We start from the raw sequence: 21,485 nt of genomic DNA on the forward strand, positions 1-21,485 counted from the left end.
TGCCTTATTTAGAAGTTCTGGTCTAGGTCTTTCTTCCAGTACCTGGAGGTCACTTCTTCTGGGGAGTTCTCAAACTGTGTCCAATCTAAAATTCTGTGAGCTACTTTTTCACCAGATTTCTGGAGTAACACTGTTTCTTGCACCTGGGGATTTCGTTTCATTTCTTTCAAGCTTGGAAATATATTAATTACTTTTTGGGCTTATATAGCATTTCTTTGTATTTGTAATGATGCATGGCATTACACTTTGCCAGACACTTTCTGATTATTTTATTTTATTTTTGCTTATTTATTTATTTATTTCAGCAAAGAGAGAACGTCTCAGAGTCAGAGCCCAGAAACTCAGCCCTTCCTTGAATTTAATAACATTGTTTTATTGTCATTATATTTAATTTATGTAACTATTCTAGGTGAGTGATTTTAAGTTTCTATATATACAAATCATGCAAATGTTCCTTTCTCAATAAATTTACTTAACTAAATAAGTCAATTTAAAGAAAACCATTAAGTGAATTGAAGGTTCTAGATGGAAAAACCATAAAGATGATATATAAATACTCAAGCTTATAAAGCACTTGAAAGCATTTGATGTCTTTCCGAGCTTTTGTTCTCATTTTTCAAAATGTTCTTTCGTGCTTTAGTAACCCAGACGAGATAGGTACCATCAGCATGAGCCTAGGTTGACAATAGAGGAAATGGGTTTCCCAAATTAGGGCAGAGTATGAGTCAGATAATCCCTTCAAAACCAGTAATAGAGGCCAGCTGTGCTGGTCAGAATGGGCGGGATTAGGATATGGTGACAGACTCAACATTTTAGGGGCAAACCACGATAAAAATTCTTCTCTTCTTACATATTCAATGAGCTTCAAGTAGGGCCCTCTGCTTCTCATAGCCACTTGGCTGCGGCCTGACAGAGCACCAACTCAGCCATCCAGACGGGGAGCAGCCCAGGCACCCACACTCCTGCTCAGGCCTAATTCTTCCACCCTACACCTGCCACACCACACCTGCCACTTCCACTTTCGCTTCATCTGTCAAAGCAAATCACCCGAACACCCTGATTTCCAAGGAGGACAGGAAAGTACAATTCTACCCTGTACCCAGAAGGCCAAGAGCTAGAAATATTTGGTCAAGAGCAGGAAGGATTATAAAACCATTCTGCAAATAAACAGTTCCGAATCCATCCTCTAGATGGAGACATGGAGCTGAGCATCTTTTTGGGAGGTCAGCCCCAGAAGAGTAGGATTTGTGTTTTACAATTCCCTCAGCCTCTTTGGTAGCTCCGTTCTGTATACAGAAAACCCCAAATTAAATAGTGGCTATGGATGGATAAGGTAAAATATTTATCTTCACTCTGGACTGACTTGTTACCTAATAGATCCCGAGAGGCTTACATTATTGATCCTAAAACTCCATTTTGCTCAGTTGCCAACAACTCTGCTTGGCCATGTCATTTCTATAAATATTTATGGACCCAAGGCATGAATGTGGTTGAAGAAGTATTTACAATGAACACGACTTGCGTTTCTTCCAGGTTTGCCTTCAGGCTATTTTGGTTCAGCTTTCCTTCTCTGTCCCTGTGGGTTTCCTAAAATGCCCCTATGGCCTGCTGTGATACCCACGGTTTGTGGGAGTCCCTCTTCTCTGTTTGCCCCTGACCACAACCTTCAGCTTCCCTTCCCCCATGCATGCCAACAGTGGCTTTCCAGCACCTTCTTAATAGGGTCTCAGCTCTGTGTTGCAAAAAAGGTGGTGAGAGGAAAAGGCTCTATTCACTAACGTCAGTGAGAGTTCAAGGGCACTTACAGGCTCTATGGAGATTTATGCCATACTGAAATTTTCTCTTACCTAGGCTAATACCCAACTTGTAGCTATCTTCGTTAATGTTTTGTCCAACCCTGACATATCCTTCAGTTAAATCCCTAATCCTGACAACGATGTCTAAAATGAGGGAATGTATTACCTTAAACTTAGTCAATGCTTTGTAATTTATGGAGTACTCAAGTGTATTATATTTATTCTCCACAGTCACTGTGATATTAGATATTTATTGTCTCCATTTAAAATCACAAAGGGGGTTGGATAAGTTTCTCAGGGCTAATCGGTTTGTTAGTATTAACATAGAATTATAACCTACAACTATATCCTCATAGCTAGGATTCATTCAATTATTTCATGATGTTGCCCATAACTTACGAAGAGTAACAAAACCTACAATTTTTTTTTTAATTGAAGTATAGTTGACACACAACATTGGGTTCAAGTGTACAACATAGTGATTCTGTGTTATGCCATGTTCACCACAAGTGTTGGGGCCATCTGTCCCCATGCAGTGCTGTTACAATGCCACCTTATTCCCTATGCTGGGCCTTTCATCCCCATGACTTTTCTTTCCATACCTGGAAGGCTCCGTCTCCCACTCCCCTTTACCCATATTGCCCCTCCCCTGACTCTCTCCCCTCTGGCAACCACCACTTTGTTCTCTGTATTTATAGGTCTGTTTCTGTTTTGTTTGTTTGTTTCTTTCTTTCTTTTGTTTGTTTTTAAGATTCCGCGTGCAAGTGAAATCATACGGTATTTGTCTCTCACTGGCTGATTTCACTTAGCATAATACCCTCTATGTCCATCCATCTTGTCGCACAGAAAACCTACACAAATTTGAGACTGATGCTAGCTGTTTATTTTAAAGCTCTCATATTTATTTTTGAGCTAAGGCTAGCACCCTTATGTGCTCAATGAAGTAGGTACAGCTAAAATGGCTTTTTGTTTTTTAAGGTTGACTCAGAAGACTAGAGGAAATAATGTCCATGGACATTTAGGTAATTTCAAGCTCGGTAATTCAACTCAACACATATCAATTGGATATTGACCTCTGCCAGGTGCTGGAGACATAACAGTCGAGACAGACATGGTTCCTGTCCTCATGAAGCTTCAAGGCTGACACAGCAGGCAGTTAGACTAGATGGCAAAAAGAACTACAATAATAATGGATAACTTTGTTTCCTTTTAGTGTTATTTTTAGGCATCACACATTCTCCCTCTTTTATTGGTATGGAAACTGAGGCACAGGAAGATTAGATAACTTGTCATGTGACATGCGGTGAGTGATAGAACTAAGACTGGGTCCCAGCTGCTCTTAAATCAAGTCTGCTACCTTTTTTTTTTTTTAAAGGATTTTATTTATTTATTTGACAGACAGAGATCACAGGTAGGCAGAGAGGCAGGCAGAGAGAGAAGAAGGGAAGCAGGCTCTCTGCTGAGCAGAGAGACCGATGCGGGGCTCGATCCCAGGACCCTGGGATCATGACCTGAGCTGAAGGTAGAGGCTTTAACCCACTGAGCCACCCAGGCGCCCCTCAAGTCTGCTACTTTATAGGTACTGAAGGCTGTATGTCAAGGAGAACAGACACAGTTTACGTCACATGACAAGGAATCATTGCAAGAAAATCTGAAAAACTGCAGCATCTTGGAAAACCATCCCTCTGGGTCCCAGGCCTTTCAAACCTGGGCCTAGCCCAGGTCTTCTCTTTGATCACCACCACACCTCTATTGCTAGATAATTTGGTTTGCTGCCACCCAGGATGGTGTCTGTTGGACACCGCCAATCTTGTTCCTGCGCATACGGTTTTGTCTTTGATTTACACACCAACCTCTTGCCTGCTGTCCTTCTCCAGGGGTGCAGGATTCATTTTAGAGAACACACAGGACAGAAGCCTCAGCAAGTGTATGATGAAAGATACTTCCTGAGGTTGTGTTTTTGAAGGACTCTTTGGGCTTGATGAGTAACCATGCGGCCATTCACTCTCAGAGAGCAGCACTGAGCAATGGGTGATAGTCACTAGTTGAACCTCCTTGTCCCATCTCCACAATAAAGAGGCTCATCTGTTTTGTTCCTCTATATGATCAGCACAGAGTAGGTATTCACTGCCTATTTGTCAAATAAATGAAGCATTACGTCTCACTAGAGACCAAGAATTTTTTTTTCATCATCGTGCTTTGCTGACACAAACAAGGGCTTCGACTCGGAGCCTGGAGATTGATTATCCAGATAAGCAAATTCCAGATTTGGTAGACCCACATTCAAGTGGAGGAAAGTGTCGACAATAAGGAGGAAAAGATTAAATCTAGAACACTAACGCAAAGGTTTATCATGCTTAAATTTAGATTAGTGCCTACATCACAAGGACTCACCCTAGAGGAGTGAAGTTACGTGGAGGACATCAAGAAGAAAAATCGGTTCTCATGATAAATGGGGATGTACTGACCAAGGAACAGGAGGTAAAAACAGATCCAGGGGCATTCACCGTGATCAGTGGTCAGCTTCCCATGAGAACAGATACGTTTGTCACAATTTTCTCCAATATTTTCTTGTTCCCCTCCACTAGGCTTACCAGTCCTGGGCTCAATACTGTTTAGAAAGAAGAGATGGTATCTCATGACCAGAACTGTCTTCACTGACATATAATTCACACCAAGCCTCTAAATATTCTAAAAGGATAGGAGATAACATCAGTTGGTGCCTTATTATGAATGTTGGGCACTTTACATTTATTGCTTAATTTTTCAGCAACTCAATGTGGTAGATGGTGTATCTCTGTTTTACTGATAAAGAGAGACCAGCAGAGTCTGCTTTCCTCTGCTGACAACAATTTAATGTGGTCAAACTGACACAGAGGGAGAGTTATATACGAAGTCAGCTCTGTCTTTACTCCAAAGCACATGTGTTGCCTCTTTTGTTGAAAAAGTATTATTCGATGCCCACCGTAAGTATATTTTATTTGTTAATTGCTTTTCCTGTTTCTGATTCTTCCCTTGGTGTGTGCTTACTTGTGTGAGTTAGTAGGAGAAATGGCTTGCTGTGTATACAGGTACCCAATGGTTCTTCTTCACAATAACTTCAGTACACATACTTGGGTTTATTTCAAGCAAATTGAAAGGTTATCCTGGAAACTCTGATTTGCCTTTTCAGAGAAAATTCAATCCCACACGAATTTTTACACACTCTGCTTTGCTTTTTGTTTTTGTTTTTCAGACTGCCCACAGAGGATGTAGGCATGGACATCCCCTTTGAGGAGGGAATGCCGAGCCCCAGTGCTACAGACATGAGGCCTGGTGAGAGGAACATTTGTTCATTTCCTTCAGCACTTGTCTATATCCAGGCCTTGTCATTATTCAGTGAGAAAACCATTTCCTATGCATCTGACTTGTGATGTCAGTGATAAAAGTGAAGAAAAAAAAAATATGTGTGAGGAGGGTGTTAGGCTGGATTTGGTTAATCTCTGAGTTGATTCAAACACTGATGCTCGCTAGTGTGGGCTGCCTTTGACCTCCTGGGCCACGGCTGTAACAACCAGTGTATGATAAGTGGCTATCCTCTATCAGGATACCACATTCTAACTAACACCGAAGTGCCCTCTTGGGGGCACTTATACTTCAGTGTGAGAATGTGTAAAATGAAAAACGTGATGTCAAGAAGGCTCGGTATCCTGATTATTCAAAGAAACAAACAAAAACCCTACCTGCCACAGGTTTCCAGCTCAAGGCACATATAAGAAGAATTTTAAATTTCCAGTTTCACCTTACCCTCCCTTAGTACTAACGTCTCTCCTGAGCACTATACCAGCTTCAGGATCATGCCAAGACCCTGAACCCTGATGCTATCAGCCAAGCCTAGAATGGAGGAGGAAAAAGCGAGTCAATCATTTATTTATTTTTCGGTCCAAGTATTTTAAAGTGCATTTTTCAAGATATCAGTCATGTGACCTAATTATTTTTAAATGTTCTCTGGTTAAATAAGCCTGTAGCCACTTTATATCCGCACTCCTCTTCAAGTTTCATAATGCACTTGTGAATGATACAGGTATGAAGGCTACAATTATCCTGTATGGTAGTGGTTCACTACATGTGGCTATCTAATTGAAATTTAAAATAAACTTTTAAAGTTCAGTTTTTCAGTTGCACGAGCTTCCTTTCAAGGGCTCAAAAGCATATAGAACAGTTCTGTCATCACAAAAAACTTCTGGACAGCACTGCTCTGAGAATTCCTATCATTTAGAAACCCAATGTTTTTCAAACTTACTGGTCAATAGAAACTTTTTAAAGTAGAATACATAAAAGCATTACATGGAACACAGTTTGGGTGATGTTCTATGCAGAAAAAAAATTTTATTGACAAAGAAACAGAATCACTTTCCTCAGGACGAGACTAGAAATACAGTTCCAGAACTGAGGGGTATACCAGATGGCCTTTCAGAAATTTTGTGGTAGTGAATCCTAAAATTTCTATTTTTAGACTAAATTTCTACCATTGTTGATTTGGGGTTGATTTGGTTTAAAATGACTTCTCCAGCTCTACTTCCATTAAGTGAAAGTCACAGTAGGGGGAGGATGCATATTGTACTGAGGGGGTGGGAGCCACTTCCGTGAGCCTTACCATATGAAGACTGTCACTTATGATACAGGAACCAATGTCAAGAAATATTAGCCTAAAAGGTAGTGACTTCTTGAGCAAATAATGTAATTTGGGAAGATACTTCAGTTTTATTTTAAAAAGAAAAAAAAAAAAACAACGATAGAATGCCAGTCAAAGAAAGTTCACTACAGATCATACACAGAGTTGTTAGGAATTACAGAGAAGTATTTTGAGAGTGCCCATGAGCATAATAGATCAGTTTCTTATCCTACATTCCATAGGAGTGAAGTCTACAAGAACCGTGTATGCTTAGCTGTTTTTCTTACGCATCATAAAAACTCAATCCATTGTTCGATCAGTGTCAAGTTCTCAAAACTGAACAGGGCAGGTCTGAAAACTGGTTTTCTGCTCCTTTAGCAACGGCTCCCACTTTTTATTTCTATGTGGCCAGGGCTGGTGTGGTTGTGATGAGCCAGTCCTGAGGCCTGCTGGTCAACAAGGGGTCCAAATTCCATGTCACGTTTTTAGCAGGTGTGCCTTTGCTGTAGGACCTTAAAAATGTTTTTCACTGGGGCTCTCACACCCACTGTTGGCAGCCGCGTATGTGGTCTAGTACTTGATGTTCCTATTTTTTTTCTTCTTTAGAACCTCCTAATTCTCTGGATCTTAACGACGCTCATCCTCGGAGAATCAAACTCACAGCTCCAAATATCAATCTTTCTCTGGATCAAAGTGAAGGCTCTATTCTCTCTGATGATAACCTGGACAGTCCAGATGAAATCGATATCAACGTGGATGAACTCGATACCCCTGACGAAGCAGATTCTTTTGAGTACACGGGGCATGGTAAGTGGCCCAGTGGTCAAGGCCAAAGTTATGTGAAAAGTGAAAGATTATCTAAGGGGCCCTGGGAACAAACCTCCCATTTTGTTGCTGGTGGCTCCTTCCTGTGATTTCTGGAAGCTTTTGTTTGTATCTCAGGTCATAGGTGGCTGTGTTAGGCCGTATGGAGTATAACAGAACAGGTGTGGTTCACAGAGCCACATAGCCTCTGATCTTCTGTTAAATGCTTATTCTTGGCAAGCCTTGTGCTAGGCCCGGGGGCTGTGGGAAAACTATTCCATGCTGTATTTGTAAGAAAATTGGGAATGGGTTTGCAGAGAAAGAGAACTGAATCTGGAAGATAAAATCTGGAGCAGAGAAATTAGAGCTAATATTTCTCTATACAAGCTCCCCCTGTCTGGAATGTTCCTCCTTGAAGGTCATTCATGGCTGGCTCCTTCTCTTTGTTCAGCTCTTAATCAGACGTCACCCTCTCAAGGCCTTCCTTGACCTCCGTCACCAAAAGAGTGCCTCACCTCCCAACCTGATCGCTTTCTACCTCAGTCACTATAATACGTCCACTTATTTTATTTTCCATGTGTCAGTAATGGAAATCCTATCATTTAAGTATTTGGTTTATGTTCATTATCTTTTCCTTCCCACTAGAACATCTGCGTTGTGAGCGCAGGGCCTTTATTATGCTCGTTGCTCTATCTCCAGCAAAATAGGAAGGAATGTGGGATGGCCTGGGAGTGAAGAACAAAAAGGAAGAAAATTAAGCGTTGCTGGGTCAAACACTGACATTCCTGACAGAAATACCAGCCTCATTTTCGTTCTTTCTCTTGCTCCATACCATGAGTTAAGAAATTATATCCAAATACAGAGTATTTGCTTTATAAAATGGCATTCCATGGTTTCTGTTTTGCAGGGTGGTATCTCTGACTTTGTAATATTTTAATTTCAAAGCCAGAGTATCCTGGACACAGCCCTTGCTTTTTATATGTTAGGAAAATCATTACGGTCAAAACACAAATGCCACAATGAAATGATGCCCTAGCACAGAGTGTCGTTCCTGGGAGAACATAATTAGGAAATTCATCAGATTCGCTCATTAATTCAACCAATGATCATTGAGCCCCTGGGACCACCACCATGACCAGCACGGATTCAGACCCTGCCTTTACAGGGGACAAGCCTTAATTTCCTCAAGTCAAAAGAACTGGAAATGGCTGAGCTACCTGTGCGACAGTTTCTTCTGTTTAAGGAGAGATTTGATATTGCGCGGAGGCTGTGTTCTCGAATTTCTGCAGTCATCCGGGTATTTGACCCTGTAAGCCGAAGCCCACAAAGAGAAGGTGAAAGGTCTTGAGTTTGTTTTCTTTCTTCCCATGCCCAGACTCTTCCCCAGCTACTCCATCCACACCGGCGGCCCCCAGCTGCCCCAGCCCTTGAGCTGCTAGTACCTTCCCGCAAGAAAGAGTCCAGCCTTGCCTCCCATGCACCAGAAGACAGCTGTGGGTTGAGCTGGCCCCTCCCCCCACCCCCTGCACTTCCCTTTTGCCCTAGAGAGAACCGTGTCACACCACATCTGAACCTTTTATGTTTATAAATAGCAAAACTGCCAAGCAAAGTGGCAGTGGCTGAAGGGACCGGTAATTAAAGCTGCCACTGGCTGACAGAGTTCCTTTTATTTCGTCGACAGAGTTTTGTCGAAAGAACCAGTTTCACAACCACAACCCTCCATTTAAGTCTTAAATTCAAAGGATAGAATTTTAACGGAGGTGACATGGTAAAGCCCACCTTGATCTTCACATGTAAGACGTATCCTCAGACGCTGTTTTAAACCAACAGAAACATTAAGCATGGAAAACACAGAGGGCCTCTGAGTAGCTTTATTTTATAAATAGGCAGCGAGAGATGACAGACTCTAGAACAGAAGTGAGTACATTTTAGTCCCACGGAATGAAATCAGGGCTTGAAAACTGCATGTTTGCAGGTTTCTCCTGGGAGCGTTTGAAACCAAGTGTATACGTTTTAAACAACATTGGAGTTTGGGAGGCACAGTGTTTCAAAATGTTTGCTCAGTGATTTCTTTAGTAAACCCTTTCAGAGTGCCTACTGTGCACTAGGATTTGTACTAGGTGCTTCATAAATATTAAGTAATTTTTTTTAGTATTTTATTGATTTGACAGAGAGATCACTAGTAGGCACAGAGAGAGAGGAGGAAGCAAGTTCCCCCACTGAGCAGAGAGCCCGATGCGGGGCCCGATCCCAGGACACCGAGACCATGACTTGAGCCTAAGGCAGAGGTTTTAACCCACTGAGCCATCCAGGTGCCCCAATATTAAGTATTTTAATCATCAGTGTGGTGCATGCCCTTTTATCCAGCCACTTTTGTGACTTCAAGGCTCTTACTTTACCAGGCACTTGAAGAACTTTCATACCATTCACCTGTTTCATTCTGTAGCTGATGACCAAGCATTTCTGGCAGATTATTTGCGCACAGTGTGGTTTCGCTTATGAAATGATTTTGAGTCTCACTCTCAAAAGACATTAAATCGGTCTCCACTTCCAGGCAATTTTCTTTAATAGTTGTGTCAAAATAGTTGGAAAATATCAAAGTACCAATATAATTAAAACTTGACTTCCTCTGGTACTAAAGTGCCAAAGATACCAAAAATATGTAGATACTGAAGGATTTAGGAAGTCAGTCTCAAATTAAGGGAGATCAGAGCCTTTTTATTTAAAAAAATGTTTTATTTAATACTAATCGTAGAAACTTAAAATTATCCAAAGGTGAGAAAAATGATGACCTATTTCTGTTTTCCAAACCCACCTCAGTTATTTTTTACTGTAACTCAGATCTCAGCAAAAGCATTTCATAGGGGAAATGGAAAAATGATAAAGAATTCTAGCCTGAATATTTCTGATAAGGATGTTGTAAGAAACACTCATGTGCTTTTATATTTTTTTCTTCCTAGGCTCCTAAGTGATGGTTAATGACCTCATTTAAATTACCTTTTCTTTTTTTCCTTTTTTTTTTTTTTTAAGATTTATTTCCTTATTTGAGAGAGAGCGTGTGTGAGAGCATGTGTGGGAGGCAGGGGGCAGCAGAGGGAGTTGGGGAGAGAGAAAATCTTAAGCAGGCTCCACGCCCCGCACCAGGCCCAGCTCAGGGCTCCATCTCATGACCCCGAGATCATAACCTCCGCCAAAGTCAAGAGTTGGAGGCTTTACTGACTGAGCCACCCAGGTACCCCTAAGCTACCTTTCCTAGAACCCTTAATAACACACAGTTTACAGGGCAAAAAAGATGTTCCACCATTTTTTCCCAGACAATCAGGCAGTCATTTCATTTAACTTCCCCACCTACCATGTTCCACCGCCCTCACAGCCAGCAGGTAATCTGCTTATAAAATCGATTCTGTGTTTTAAATATGGATAAACCAGCCCTAACTAAAATAAGCGTTCATCTTACTTTGTTTTACCCACAAGCAATCTTAGGCCATAGGGTGTGGTCTGCAAGAAACGTTCTTCTTTGTACTGGTGAATGCTGGGTTTTACCATCAAATTAACTGCCTTCCTGCTCTTTGTCACTAAAACAACTTTAAGAACTCCTTCACTGCATACAGGAGCCTTTCCTCTAATAAGATCAAGTTCAGACAATGTCTGCAAAGAGTGTTACATTATCGGTGTCCACTCACAGTATGGAGAGCTGGTCACCTTTCCAAGACACGGGTCCCTGCTGGAGGCTCCAGTGGACCCCACCGCCAGGGAGCCCATACTGCACACCGACGATGGATTCCCCACTGTGGTGGTCGGTACACCACAGCACTTGCGGGAGCTTGTGCACTAAATCATCCCGAGAGACAAAGGAACACGTTCGAGTCGCCTCTTCCCCAGGGCTTAATTGACTTCAACAGTCACCAGGGAGAAAAGCTTGTTATTAAGGAAAGAAGACAAAGAAAATCAAGCATTTCTCAATGAAGAGGGCATCAGACCAAAAGTTAAATTTGGAGGCCCTGAGGGTAAATTAAATGAGTCCTGACATTTTCTAAAAGAGAAAATGATGGCCATGGGGATGGGGTGATTTAGAGTAAAGCAGAAGAATTATGTCTAAAATATGCAGAAAAAGGGGGCACCTGCGTGGCTCAGTCAGTTAAGCATCTGCCTTCGGTCGGTTCATGTTCCCAGGGTCCTGGGGTCAAGCCACAAGTCGGGCTCCAGGGAGCCTGCTTCTCTCTCTCCCTCTACCCCTCCCCATGCTCGAGCTCTCTAGCTCTCTGGTGCTCTCTCTCAAATAAATAAATAAAATCTTTTTTTTTTTTTTTTTTTTTTTTTTTAAAGCAGGATAGGGGCACCTGGGTGACTCAGTGGGTTAAGCCTCTGCCTTTGGCTCAGGTCATGATCTCAGGGTCCTGGGATCGAGCCCCACATGGGGCTCTCTGCTCAGCAGAGAGCCTGCTTCCCCCTCTCTCTCCGCCTGCCTCTCTGCCTACTTGTGATCTCTATCAAATAAAATAAAAAAAAAAAAAAAAAAAAAAGATAGGGACATCTGAGTGGCTCAGCTGGTTGAACATCCTACTGTTGATCTCAGCTCAGGTCTTGATCTCAGGGTCATGAGTTCGAACCCCACACTGGGTTCTGTGCTGGGTTTGGAGCTTTTTAAAAACAAACAAAAAACATGCAGAATATATAGACTAATCATACTTTGTGGGGGTGAGCTTGTGTGCATGTACACAATAAAAAGAACACACAGCAAACAGTAATGAGTGAGAGTGGCACTGGAGATCTTTGCAGTTTTGATGGACAATGTCTGCATTGTTTGAACTTTTAGTAACATTTTATTTTCATAACCAGAAAAAAAACAATACAACATATAAGGTTTTTTTTAAAAAATAAGGTCACCCCCCACAGATCACCTGTGTTAAGCTGGAGCAGGCTGGAAAGTCCCACATGAGATCAAGAGGGGCCGGCGTGTGGTAAGGAAGGGAAAGCATGTATGCGCAGGAACACTGAAGACGAGCCCACATCACAGCCCCGAGTTCTGAGGGCACAGAGACCAGATGGAAAATAGGGTCCCGGGAAGGGAGAGAAGATAAGCATCCAGGGGCCCTCAGCCAAGAGGAAGGGAGAAGCAGGAGGGATTCCAGACTGGGAGTCCAGGGCAGATGGACGGATTTGCACCAGTGACGTAGAGTTGGTCTGAAGCCAAAAGTTGCTGCTTTCTGTCCTTAGTAAGATGAGGAGCCCTGGTGGGAACGCAGAGGGAGGCATCCTCTGTAGGTGGTAGTAGCTGTTAGTGTTGGCAGAAAGGCTAGGATTGCTTCCCAACTGAATTTCAGTTTGCTGTTCTAAGTCACAGGTAATTAGACACGTTTGAATGTGTCTTGAGGAGTCTTCCAGAACATAATGGCTTTGTTGTGGTCCTCTTACCAGTTACCTATATTTTCAGCAACTTGCCCAAGCTTTCCTTTATTTATCATCACCTCAATTTTCACTGAGTGCTCTGAGCAGGTTTCCAGGCTAAGTATGGAGTTGGTTGGTGGAGGTGAGTAATAAAAGTGGTTCTGGCACTTTCTTGGCCCAAGCAATTCCCAGCCTGATGGTAAAATAAAGAGAATGAGGCAGTCACACATTTAGGGTATAGTGCGAGCAAACTAACTCAAAGTCGGTTTTTGCATAGGCATGTCTACTATAATACCTATAATACCTACTGGGATATATACCATGCCTGACACATGGTAGATACCTGATGAAGTATTACTCCTCTTCTTATCAAAGTGCCATGGAATGAATATAAGTAAAGTACAATATAAATCAAAGGCCCTTTCCCATGAATGGAAAAATAAGAATGATAATATCTCACAGAATTATTGTGGAATAGAAATATTTTCCTTCAAATTACTTAAACATACCAAGAATTAACCACTGTTAAATTCTAGGAGTAGTTGAAGTAAATATAAAACAATTGCTGCTTATTCTTTTTTAAAAAGGCTTAACAACGGTTATTGCTTTTTCTTTTCTTTTTTTGGATGCTCAAGAGTGGGTAGTAGGTGTTTCTCCAAAGAATGTTCGGTGGACTTTTGTATTGCCACGTGCAATACAAAATAGGAGTGTTCTGAATGTTTGGCCTTGGAGCATTTCTGGTCTACAGTTGTTTGTTTCTTGCTTAATGTAAAATCTTTCTGCAGCATATTTTGAAAAATCCATTGGAAGGAACACTGTATTTCTGCCCAAATTTGCTCCCAGTAGGGAAAGGGGCTCAATACCTTTATAATAGTCTTAGAGTGGGGTATCATCAAGAGACTAACCACTTGGCAAATATGAGGATATGTGGCCCAAGGAAAATAAAATTATCTGGGCCTGATAAATTGCTTTTTACCCCATGAGAAAGGTCCCTAGTCTTCAACCTGTATGGTCAAGGATGAATTGGTACCAGCCTATATTCCGTTGGTCCACTGACACAAGGCAGCTCTAGCCCTGCACCTATCCCCACCCTCAACTTGGCCTTAGCACAAACTTGGTGGTTCAATCCATTAACAAATAAGACTTCTCCGTACATCCTTTACATGGTCACGATGGTGTTCGGTTCTGTAAGAGTTATGCCAAACCGGAAGTGCCCTCAGGGTGGCTCTGTCAGGAGATAGCTTGTTGAACTCCCTCAGCTGTGGCGTCTTAACTCTTCAGTCCTCCTCTGTGCTTCACTTCCAGAAGTTTCCACATCTAACAAAGATTCTGGCCAAGAGTCAGAGTCTATCCCAGAGTATACAGCGGAAGAGGAACGAGAGGACAACCGGTTGTGGAGGACAGTGGTGATTGGAGAACAGGAACAGCGGATCGACATGAAGGTCATCGAGCCCTACAGGAGAGTCATTTCTCACGGAGGTAGTCAAGCTCTTTGTGAATCGGGGAGGTGGGGACCAGGGCAGCCATATTTTTTAATTAGAAAATGAAACTAGGGTTCTCTGCATCATGACATCCACAAAACCCTAGTCTGCAATCAATATTCAGGGGACTGTAGACCTAAGTACATTACCTCAGATTCAGCTCTATAAACATTGCAAAGCCTGTGTAAAAAATAGCTTTCTGATGTAAAAACTGCTTTTCACACCACATATCTAACAGCTATAATCTCCTGGGCATATTTCTTGAAAACTGTAGTTGTCTAATTTAATAATGTCTGGATTCATGTGGGTCAGTTGTAGGGTGTTGTTTATAGAACTACAGTTAACACACAATATTAGTTTCAAGTATACAACATAGTGATTTGACACTTACATATACATTGTGAAATTCTCAACAAACTTCCAGTTATAAAATAAGTAAGTTGCAGGAATGCATAGTCACAGGGAATATAGTCAGTAATATTGCAACAGTTTCACGTGGTGACGGATGACGACTACACTCACTGTAGGATTTAACTGAACAGCTTCTGAGTCTCTACTGCCATGGCCTGTAGTAAGATCACTACCCCAGAGGGGCTTCTCATAACAAAACGGTCTTTCGAATCCTCTTAGGAGCTTTCAGAGATCTCTTCATACTCAGCCTGGTCATTTTTCCGGTACCTGAAGTTGGCTTTTCTATTGACTCCTTCACATCCGGGCCTGACAACAGGCATTTCCGGTGAAAGCCTCCACCTGCCTAGGGAGGGACAAAGGAGAGGGGTAGGGGGAAAAAAACCCCAACAACCCGTGTTCCATATTTCCAGTGCTTTTTAGGAGCACCAGGAACGTTGGTTAATTTTGGAGTCACAAAAAGTCAGATAAACACAAGCAACACATTTAATGTTGGTGACTTCAGAGAACGGCTTTTTTATTTATTTTTCTGCTGCATGCGCTCCTTTCCTGCAGGCTTGAGGCTCCACCCTAAACACTCAGCTGTTCCAGAAAAAGCGTAAGCTGACAAGGCAATTGTTGTTTCCTCAGGGAAATAAGCATCTTGGTGCTGCATTAAACCCATAGCTTTTGTTCTCTAACGAGCCGAAGGACATTTTCCTTTTTTCAATCAAACTTCCCTCCACCAGCCGATTTTCCATTTTCCACCTGTGCATTGCTCCCTCCATGTAAGTATCAGCATCGGGCCAGGGACCCCCACCTTGAGAGCGAAAGAAAAATGCCCATAGGTACCCCTGGCCATGACCTTTCTTTGCCTTGGCTCACTCTTTGTGACCTGAAATGGTAATATGGCCCCATGATAGCCGCTGTGCGGCTGGAGACCATTCCCTCTAAGGGAGACTTTTCCATAGCCCCACAGAATGAGAGCTGGCCTGCTCTTGCTCAAGCGGACAGACCACGGGACCCGGAGTCAACCCTTTCGTCTTCATGACAAAAACCACAACCTGAACATCATCCTGGATCTTCCCAGAAGCTCACCCCTCCTTAGCACCACCCATCGGCTATTTTTGGTTTGTTTGCTTTTTGGAATTAAAAATAAAACAAAACAGAGGCCGACTATAAAAGTAGCCTGTGCCCATTCAAAAAAGAAGGTCAAAAACTCTAGGAAAAGTCAAAGGAAATCCGAGTCATCTGGTGATAGTTTGTATCAATGTTTGCCACTCTGGTCTATGTGAAGACCCCCTTTGTTGTGAAGAAGGGACCTCACGGCTTCCCTGTTTCCTGGAGGCACCTGCTTGTTCCTCCAACCACGGTGAAAGCGGGTGGGTTGGGGGGGGGGGGTTGAGCCCATCCATCCCCTGATCTGTTTCCCAAATCAGGAAAGAGTGATTATCATCAACACGCTGGGGTCAAAACCAAGCCACTGCTTCTGCCTCCCACACTCTTTGTGACGATCCCGCCCACCCCTCAAGGATAACCTGGTTTGCTGTGCCCTCCCTCCCGGCCACCCCCTCCCTGGCATCCGCTCCCCTCCCCCTCCATTCTGTGTCCGCGAGCTCGGTTTTGTCCGTGTGACTGTCCAGCTTGTGTGGAAGCAAAGGCCGCCTTTCCTCTTCCCAGCTGTGCCCCCCACCTTCTCCAGGCGCTGGCCTGCATGAGTGTCCCTCGGGCTGTACCCACCCACCTGGGCGGCATGGGAGCCAGACACCCCCTGAGCAGCTTTTGTGCTCGGTAGGGAAAGACTCTGACTTGGGAATTTGCCAAAGCTCGGCCTGCTGTGTTGGAAGCTGACACCACTTTCTTAGGCTTTAGTGGTCATCAGGCAGTCCTCCGCAGAGACCAGTCCACTGCGTTTGTGATCCTGACTTCTGACAAGCAGCTAGGAAGGAGCGTGTCCTCGTGGGCATGGGTCTCATCTGGGTGTCTGGCATTTTGCCCTGATGAGGTTTTCCCACTGAGGCCAACAGGAAAGGGACAGTAGCACGGTGCCCTGTGCATCATGACTGCAAGACGGGGTTGGTGAAAATTGCTGCCTCACTTGAGTACAAAGCCAGGCTCTGCCAAGTGTCCCTGCCACTTGGGAACAGGCATGAGAGTCGTGTGGGGACACATAACTCAGCCTTTGGCTTTAGTGACCTTGATAGGAGCTGTTGTAAGAGGCCTTGTGTGCAATATAGAAGAACAGAGTTCAAGACTTGTCTTGGCTGCTAATTACTCTGTGACCTTGGTACATGACCTAACTTCTGGGGCCTCGATTACTTCATCAGTCAAAAGAGGGTGATCTCAAAGCCAGTGTCACCTCTTATGAGCCCATGTGCAATATTTCTGTTATCTGCCTCCATAAAGAACAAAGAGAGGTCTGGTTGGGTTTGGTGGAGGACACTGTGGGGTCACGTGGAGGCCAGAAACTGGCTTTTTTTGACCTTGGAACAGAGGATGCATTTAAGTAACCTAGGATGGTCACACCAAAGCATTATAATGAGAAGTTTCCTTTCTTGTTTCTTTACTTCTCTTATTTCATTATAGGAGATTCAGGTAACTTATCCGCAGTGTTCCCGGACCAATGGCCCCGGAAAGAATGAGGAGAAGAGTTGCAGGCTGGTGTGTGTGTGTGTATGTGTTGGTTGCGACTGTGACATCTTCCCTTCTCTCTCCATCCCATTTGCTGGCCAGCAAACTTGTGTTACGTCCCTTTCCTCTCTGTTCTGCCTCAGGTAAGGTTTGCATCACCGCCGCAGAGGGTCTCATGAGGCCCCGCGGTGGGATCGCGCGTGCACCCCTGCGCTCACACCCCGAACTCACCTCCTGGTCACTGAGCAGAGAGTCAGGTGAAATACGTGTTTAAAAAAAAAAAAAACAAACTTCAGATGAATTACTCAGCTGTTGGAAGCCAACTTCTCCTGAGTAAGCTGCGTATTTATCATAGACACTGGCTTAGCTGACCCCCTTGAAGGCAGCTGTGAAGAAATCCACGAAGAAATCTTTTTCTTCTAGTTCCTTCTGATCTCTTACGTCTTACCTCCTCCTGATCCCTTCCTCTGTCTTTTGCCTCTTCCTCCCTTCCTATAGCTCCTCTGCCCAAAAGCACAAAAATCCACCCTCATTTGTCAGCTTCAGGAAGTTTTCTAGAAAGAGGCTTTCCTGGTGGAGATAATGACCAGTGACCAATGAAGTGGCGAGCTGATCGTTCAATATTATTTTGATCACGTGAACCTGAACGAACGTGACACCCCAGTGCTCCAGGACAGGCACATTGAAACAAAAAGCTGAAATGCCATTTAAGATGACTTCTGAAGTACTGTTTGTAAACCTCAGACAGTCCTTTAAAAAAAAAAAAAAGAATTCTTAGGATTTCTCCAGAAACAGAAAAAGAAATCAAAGTAGCTGAGCGGTCATGATCTTGAAATTACCTTGACACCCTGGGGCCAGGCAGCTCCCGCTAGAAAGATGCTTTTGAAAGGATGCTTCTCTATTCATTCTTTAGTTGGATTCATTACGTCTCTCATCTCCTTGAATGGACCCGGTCCTTGTCATTGTGCTGAGTCTAAATTGCGTCCCTTTGTGGTATTAGCCTTAGCAGAGCGAAGTCACCTTACCCTTTGTGGATTTCATTGGTGATGAATCGTCTTAAATGCAGTTGTTTGGTCTGATAATCCATAGGGAAGCGACCCCAGTCCGGGTTTGCAAAAACGCGTCAGGTGTAGACTTACTAGGTAGCATCTTCTAAGACATAGAGCGTAAACACTGTGCACAACCACCTCAGATGAGTCACACACACAAACCCGTAATTGGATGTATTTTTAGTTGGTATCACTCTTCCCCGCCTCTTCTGTGGTAGTGTCGTGCTCTCTATCTTTGTAGAGAACAGCTTATTAAACTGCTTTTCAAGAGTTAAGCCCATCCAAGCCCCTATCCAGCCAATAGTTTACTGCCATGTAATCACCAGAGGGGTATTTAGAGTCCTGGAAAAAAAAAAAAAAAATGAAACGCACTGAGTTCTGATCAGGCTGGCGGGTGTGTCCTGTCCGCCTCCTCAGAGCTCTAAGGCAATCTCTGCTTAATCATCCTGAAATCCAGAACTGAGTTATAGGACAGAAATGCCAAGCGCTGAAAAAGGGATATTAAAAAAATAAAAACACAGTGGGGCACCTGGGTGGCTCAGTCGGTCAAGTGGCTGACTCTTGACTTGGGTTCAGGTCTTGATCTCAGGGTCGTGAGATCAAGCCCCATGTCGGGGCTCAGCGCTGAGCGTGGCGCCTGCTTAGGATTTTCTCTCTCCCTCTGCCCCTCCCCCAATTGGTGCGCATGCAATCGCGCTCTCTCTTTCTCTCTCTCTCTTAAATAAATAAATAAATAAATAAATAAATAAATAATGAAGATGGTGCATTGCTTCCATTTTTAAGCCTGAAAGACGTGAGATTCCATGCATTACCTTTTGGGATTTGACCAACAGCTGCCCTGAGTTTCAAAGATGAGCTCTGAGGGAAAACAGCACTTAAAGAATGGGACAAAGCTTTCAGATGTGCATAAAGTGTCCTGAGAGGTCCCTACATTTTCCATGACTCTTAGGAGTTCCACACTTACCTTTTATCTTCTCAGCATCAAAAGCAAGACCTCCACCTCCGCTCCCTGTCCATGTTATCAGGAAGAAATTCTCAAGTTTTCCCCAAAGCGTATAGTTTCATAAAACTCAGAGAGAGGTCAGCTTTAACCAGGCCCTTCTTACAAGTTTGCTCCTTTTTAAAAAGACAGGGCTCTGAATTTTTAGGCCTGGCCAGAACTTTCTGTGTGTCCCTGCAGTATCTGTTGAATCCGGAGACCCTAGGGATGCTACAGGCAAGTAAACCAGTCCTCAAAAATCAAAATAAAGGTGCTTTCCTTCTCAGCCCACAAGTCTGTGGTCCCTGGAGTACATGCCTCTGATTATATTGTGGTTCGGTGACTAACCTTTCCCTTTAAATTAGCCAGAGTCTAAAACTAAAAAAAGCTGAAGAGAATCAAACAGAACCCCTCAGCCAGTAAAGGACAGAAGCATTATATAAATTAGAAATCTGTAAGTCAAAATTCCCATCCTTTGGTAGGTTGAGTGTTTGTATTTTCTGTTCATGACAATGTGCAACACATAATTGTCCGTAATAAGTGGATATACTATATGCGAATATATTCACACTGTATATGTAAGACTATATAACATATGCCTTAAGGAAAAGTAAGTTTATGTGTTTATACCTATGGAAGTATAGTGTATGTAATACTCAAAGATTATACCCATTACATCCATTTACACACACTTGTCAAGGCTTCCAGATTTGTCCTTTAGGTTAAATTTTACCTTATTAAGAGCTTTCAACCGGTTACAAATGTCTTTCTGTTTGTCCCCCAGGCTACTATGGGGACGGCCTAAATGCCATCATTGTGTTTGCTGCCTGTTTTCTGCCAGACAGCAGTCGGGCGGATTACCACTATGTCATGGAAAATCTTTTCCTGTGAGTGATACTTCTGACAAAGTGCTTGGAGTGAATGTCTGGGACATGTCATGTCAGATAGAGCATCTTTCAGAAGAGGAAACAGAGGATGTAGAATATTCTCAGCCTTTGATGAAAAGTCAATGAACTCTCTGTCAAGGAATATTGCTCAAGAGGCTAAAACCTTTAAAAGAGCTCTTTGGTCAGCAGAAAGAATGGAAAACAAAACGAAACACAGTTTTGCCTGCGCTCTAAAATTCTGTAACATTTCCTTTGGGTAAAGTGTTACTTTTGTTCCTTGATAACATGTTCTTGTTGAGGCTGATGAAAACCTAGGTTCATTTATGTCATTCATTTGGGACCTTGGTATATGATAACATTGTCGATATTTTTGAAATTTAGGTTCTAACCCACACATTTTTTGAGTGTACCTGCATTTAAAAAAAAAAAGATAACTGTACAAATAAATGAGCAATGCTCACTCTCAGAGAGATAATCTTAGGAAACTGCAATCTTTTCAAGGTAAAGAGGTAATAAGCACAACCATTGTTCAATGTCATACTCCCTATTATTTAAAAGTTATATAATTAGAGTATAAATAAGATGACTGTTTCACGTGGGAAATGAAAACACTCCTCTTCCTTCCTGTGATCAGATATGTAATAAGTACTTTAGAGCTGATGGTAGCTGAGGATTATATGATCGTGTACTTGAACGGAGCAACCCCAAGACGGAAGATGCCAGGGCTGGGCTGGATGAAGAAATGCTACCAGATGATTGACAGGCGGTATGTGGGCTCCAGTATTTAATCCCTGTTTTGACTTCCTCGGTAACTCCCCTTTCTAATTCCCGGTCATCTACCAAGAATGTGATCAAGTTTGAGGAAACTCAATTGTGCAGATAGTGAATTATAAATGTATAAAAATATTAAGAGAAGTGTCCCTCGATGGCCCAAATCTGAAATAAATCCAGATTTTGTTGGATGTTGTCATCTCAAACCTGATGACCAAGTCTATTCTAAATTTTTGTAGATGTTGTAGGGAACATCTCTTTGCCACATGGACATGCGATTTATGCTGGTAAACCAGTTTCACATGACAAGTTTCAAGTTTCGCTACAAGTTTCCCTTGACCTTGATGCCGTTTCTGTGTCTGGGGACTGTTTGGGTTTGGGCAACTGTCATACTCTTGTTTCATTATTCGCTGATCATTCAAGTTAACCACTAGTCCGTTTGGTGCCTTGGTGCACCTTTTCCCCAAGATGCTTTACTTCCATCGGTACTGGCTCAACTAGAACAAAATATGTTATATACAGGAAAATTGTCATAAACCTACAAATTTACGGTGTCTCTGATAAAGGCGGCATCTGCTTAAATGTGGCTCCTTGTGTGATCTTATATTAATGAAGTTCCATCTAATGATCCAAACATTTATAAAGTAGCATTGTGAAT

General features: G+C 42.8%; 1 protein-coding gene across 5 annotated transcripts in view; it reads left to right on the forward strand.

The window, feature by feature from the left end:
• PRUNE2 (prune homolog 2 with BCH domain) overlaps positions 1-21,485 on the forward strand; it is a 255,786-nt gene that overhangs the window by 212,637 nt on the left and 21,664 nt on the right. For 4 of the 5 annotated variants that reach the window (XM_013045681.2, XM_013045683.2, XM_013045685.2 and 1 more), the window contains exons 10-15: positions 5,032-5,111; positions 7,057-7,257; positions 13,948-14,121; positions 17,097-17,105; positions 19,954-20,056; positions 20,691-20,822. In XM_013045681.2, the coding sequence (XP_012901135.1) occupies positions 5,032-5,111; positions 7,057-7,257; positions 13,948-14,121; positions 17,097-17,105; positions 19,954-20,056; positions 20,691-20,822 (699 nt within the window). The remainder of the gene's footprint in view (positions 1-5,031; positions 5,112-7,056; positions 7,258-13,947; positions 14,122-17,096; positions 17,106-19,953; positions 20,057-20,690; positions 20,823-21,485) is intronic. The other variant, XM_013045682.2, reaches the window with a different exon arrangement.

The sequence above is a fragment of the Mustela putorius genome, unplaced genomic scaffold (genome assembly GCF_011764305.1).
Source record: "Mustela putorius furo isolate JIRA1106 unplaced genomic scaffold, ASM1176430v1.1 tig00000854_pilon_pilon_pilon, whole genome shotgun sequence".
In the NCBI taxonomy this organism is placed as follows: Eukaryota; Metazoa; Chordata; class Mammalia; order Carnivora; family Mustelidae; genus Mustela; species Mustela putorius.